At 43.6% G+C, this 2,944-nt stretch overlaps 1 protein-coding gene across 1 annotated transcript in view; it reads left to right on the top strand.

Annotated features, from left to right (window-relative positions):
- Window positions 1-2,944, top strand: part of LOC107082277 — a 31,894-nt gene that overhangs the window by 15,142 nt on the left and 13,808 nt on the right. Inside the window, exons 10-13 of the mRNA XM_015370877.1 lie at window positions 224-288; window positions 387-493; window positions 601-703; window positions 2,081-2,180. Of these exons, the coding sequence (XP_015226363.1) occupies window positions 224-288; window positions 387-493; window positions 601-703; window positions 2,081-2,180 (375 nt within the window). The remainder of the gene's footprint in view (window positions 1-223; window positions 289-386; window positions 494-600; window positions 704-2,080; window positions 2,181-2,944) is intronic.

The raw sequence follows: 2,944 nt of genomic DNA, 5'->3' as shown, positions 1-2,944 counted from the left end.
AGTTATGCAAAAAAAACTCAGATGGACAAACAAAACGCTGAGGTAAAATCCTATAATAAATGCTGTACCAGCCCTCTCAGTATCAGGAATCATTAGACAATATTTTAACAATATTTGGTCTAAAACAATATTTGGTCTAAAACAATATTTGGTCTAAAATGTTTTGATCTTTACTCCTGCTGGGCTACAATGAGATTAATGAAATGTGTTTGTATTGATTCAGGGGTAGAAGGAGGGGCGGTCAGAGTCACCGGGGCCAAGGGCTTCGCTCCGTCCCATGACTACAAAGTAAGTCAGAAGTATCAAAGGCAGAGGACGCTAGTAAGGAGAGGTGGGGCTTCATTCAATAGTTTTAACTATGATGTTATTTTGGTCCTGGTGTCCAGGTGTGCGCCACCTACATGGACGGCTTTAGAGCCACGGCGGTATGTCCTGTCGGAGGGCCGAGAGCCGCTCAGAAAGCCCGACGGACTGCTGATAGCATCATCAAACGGTGCGTAGAACCGTTTGATGATGAACCGGTGTTTACCATAGTTATTACTTTAATGGAAGGGATACTTATAATCCTCTAAAATCTACCCATTTTTATTGTTTGTTCAGGACCAGAAGAATGTTCAAGCAGCTGGGACTGGAGGACTTTAGCTCTATCAACATCCAGGTTCTTGGAGCTGAAGACACTTACGGCCCAAATGCTCGCAGTACGGTAAGACGGAGCGAACAGAACTTTAACCAGTTGATTCAGCTCAGTTTACCAGTTGTTCAGTCTGTTTACTAACTGTTGGTGCTGGGATAGAATAAACCCAGTTAAGGTTCTTCAGATGGTCTCTAGAAATTAGATTTATTTAGAAGCTGTGTCATAATACTTCTAGAGATCAAAAAGGGATAAGATAATTCTAGTGGTTGTAAATATTTGTGTTATGGTCGTACTCTGGTTTAGTGAGCCACTCAGTACTGCATTGCTTTTGGGATTATTTGGACTGTTCTGTTCCTGAGCTTGAAAGGCTGAGTTATCTGAATTATATCGGTCACATGGTTTACAGCTTTAGCACAGCTGATTATGATGATTGCAGTTGTGCAAAAGCCTGTTAAATTAAAATTAGCTGTGCTGGAGCAAGGAAACCTCTCAAACCTGCAGGACAGCGGCCCTTGATCGACTTTGGGGATGCCTGCAAGAATCAACTAAGGGAAGTAGACAGAGATCGGGGCTTTCATTTCTAATAGACCATGTCAGATCTCTAACATAAGTATGAATGTCACTGGGTTTGTCTTTCTGAGAATTCATTAAGAATTGCTGATTAGTATTTCCTGTAACCAGATCAGTCCAGAAAACTCTGATTTAAATGGTTCAGTTAAAGTCGTAGGGAAGCGGCTGTTCCTACCGTTGCATTTCCGAATTCTCCCGAGTGGTGCCCGACTTTACGCTAGCGAATAAAGTGAAGGGGCCGGGATTGTTATGGCGGGAGGTTTAGCAAGTTTGTCGGAAGCATCTTGCTAACCAGTTAGCAACTTAATGCTAGTAGGTTCCCAATGGGAAATTCCATTGGGACCAAGTAGCACTAAATTGGTGACTTAGAAACGACGCTGTCAAGGAACGCTATGGACAGAGGAAACATGCAAGAGGAGGAGAGTTTAGTATCGGAGGTCGTGGATGAGTCTCCTCTATCATCCATTTTTTATTCAGAGGAGGAAAGCGGGGACGGAGATGTTGTGGAAGAGGACGCCAGGGCGGCAGAAGCTTGGTTTGGTGTAGACAGATGAGAATCTTTATCTTCCATGTTGGTTTTTATTCTTCAGGGCGTTAAAGCTACACTAACTCCAGCCCTTCCAGCCCCCGTCATTCCTCCGTCCTCTTGTTAAACCAAATGGGCCGGGGTCAGAGTTAAGCCTGTTTCAAGCCTCTAAACTCTCTCTGTCGCTCTTTTGTTCTCCATTAGACACAGACGCTGCCCTACTTTCACCCCCAGAGTTCCCCTTTAGAGAGTCGGGTCAGGGTCAGAGCGGTCGGGCCGTCTTCCCCTCTGAAACCAAACCCTCAGCGGTTCTGACTCTCATCTTTGGGTCTCTGTCTGTCTGTGTTTAGGAATCCAGAGAGGCTGTGATGTGGATGGCCGTCCACCACAAACAGAAGAAAGCTCTGGAGATATTTGCCAGAGAAGTGGCTCCTGCAGGCACCGGCATGGGTACGGTAATCAGTCGCTGACTTTGCGCCCTCAGGAGCTCCATCCCTCCACTTTGTAAACAGCAGAACATCCATATGATCCGCTCTGCATTCGATGAAAGCCTGATTTTATCAGTATATCAGGGTGAGCTGAAGGAAAACTCAGTGTGCAGCTCCTTCACCCTGAGGCAGATCAGATACCAGTGAAAGCCTTAAAACACAACCTATAGTTTGGTCACGTCTTCATCCATCCATCCCCAGGTCAGGATGGCTCTGAAGATCCTTTCTGAGAAAAATTCCTGGATTATTGGGGGGGAAATCTCTACAAGTTCAGATGTGGGTCATCTTTATATTCGTTCCTCAGCATCACCACACCCTGTCCTGGTTTACAGATTCTTTTCTGTTTGGAAGTTCTCCAGTTGGAGATTCTCTAAATTGGAAAGTTTATTTTGATGGATTTTAGATTTGATTGTCTTTAAACGAGAAAATAAAGAAAAAGCATCAGATGGTTGGCATCATCATCATCCTCCAGGGAGGAAAGTGTGGTGAAATCATGGAGTTCATTAGATAATCCTCTATAAAGAAGGAAAACTGAGATTCCAAACCGCTGATTTCTTGATCTATTATTTACTCCATCCGCCATATTTCATAGATTGATCATGTATTGCGGTGGGGTAACATCCCACTGAGAAAAAATCCACATTTTCACTTGCAGGATAATTTGGATGTATGGAGTGAGTTTTGTTCCATTATTTTGTAAATGGAAAAAATAATAATAATAATAAT

This window comes from Cyprinodon variegatus, unplaced genomic scaffold (assembly GCF_000732505.1).
Source record: "Cyprinodon variegatus isolate N-32 unplaced genomic scaffold, C_variegatus-1.0 Scaffold49, whole genome shotgun sequence".
Lineage (NCBI taxonomy): Eukaryota > Metazoa > Chordata > Actinopteri > Cyprinodontiformes > Cyprinodontidae > Cyprinodon > Cyprinodon variegatus.
The sequence above is the reverse complement of the archived record's forward strand: the minus strand, read 5'-3'. Positions and strand labels throughout refer to the sequence as shown.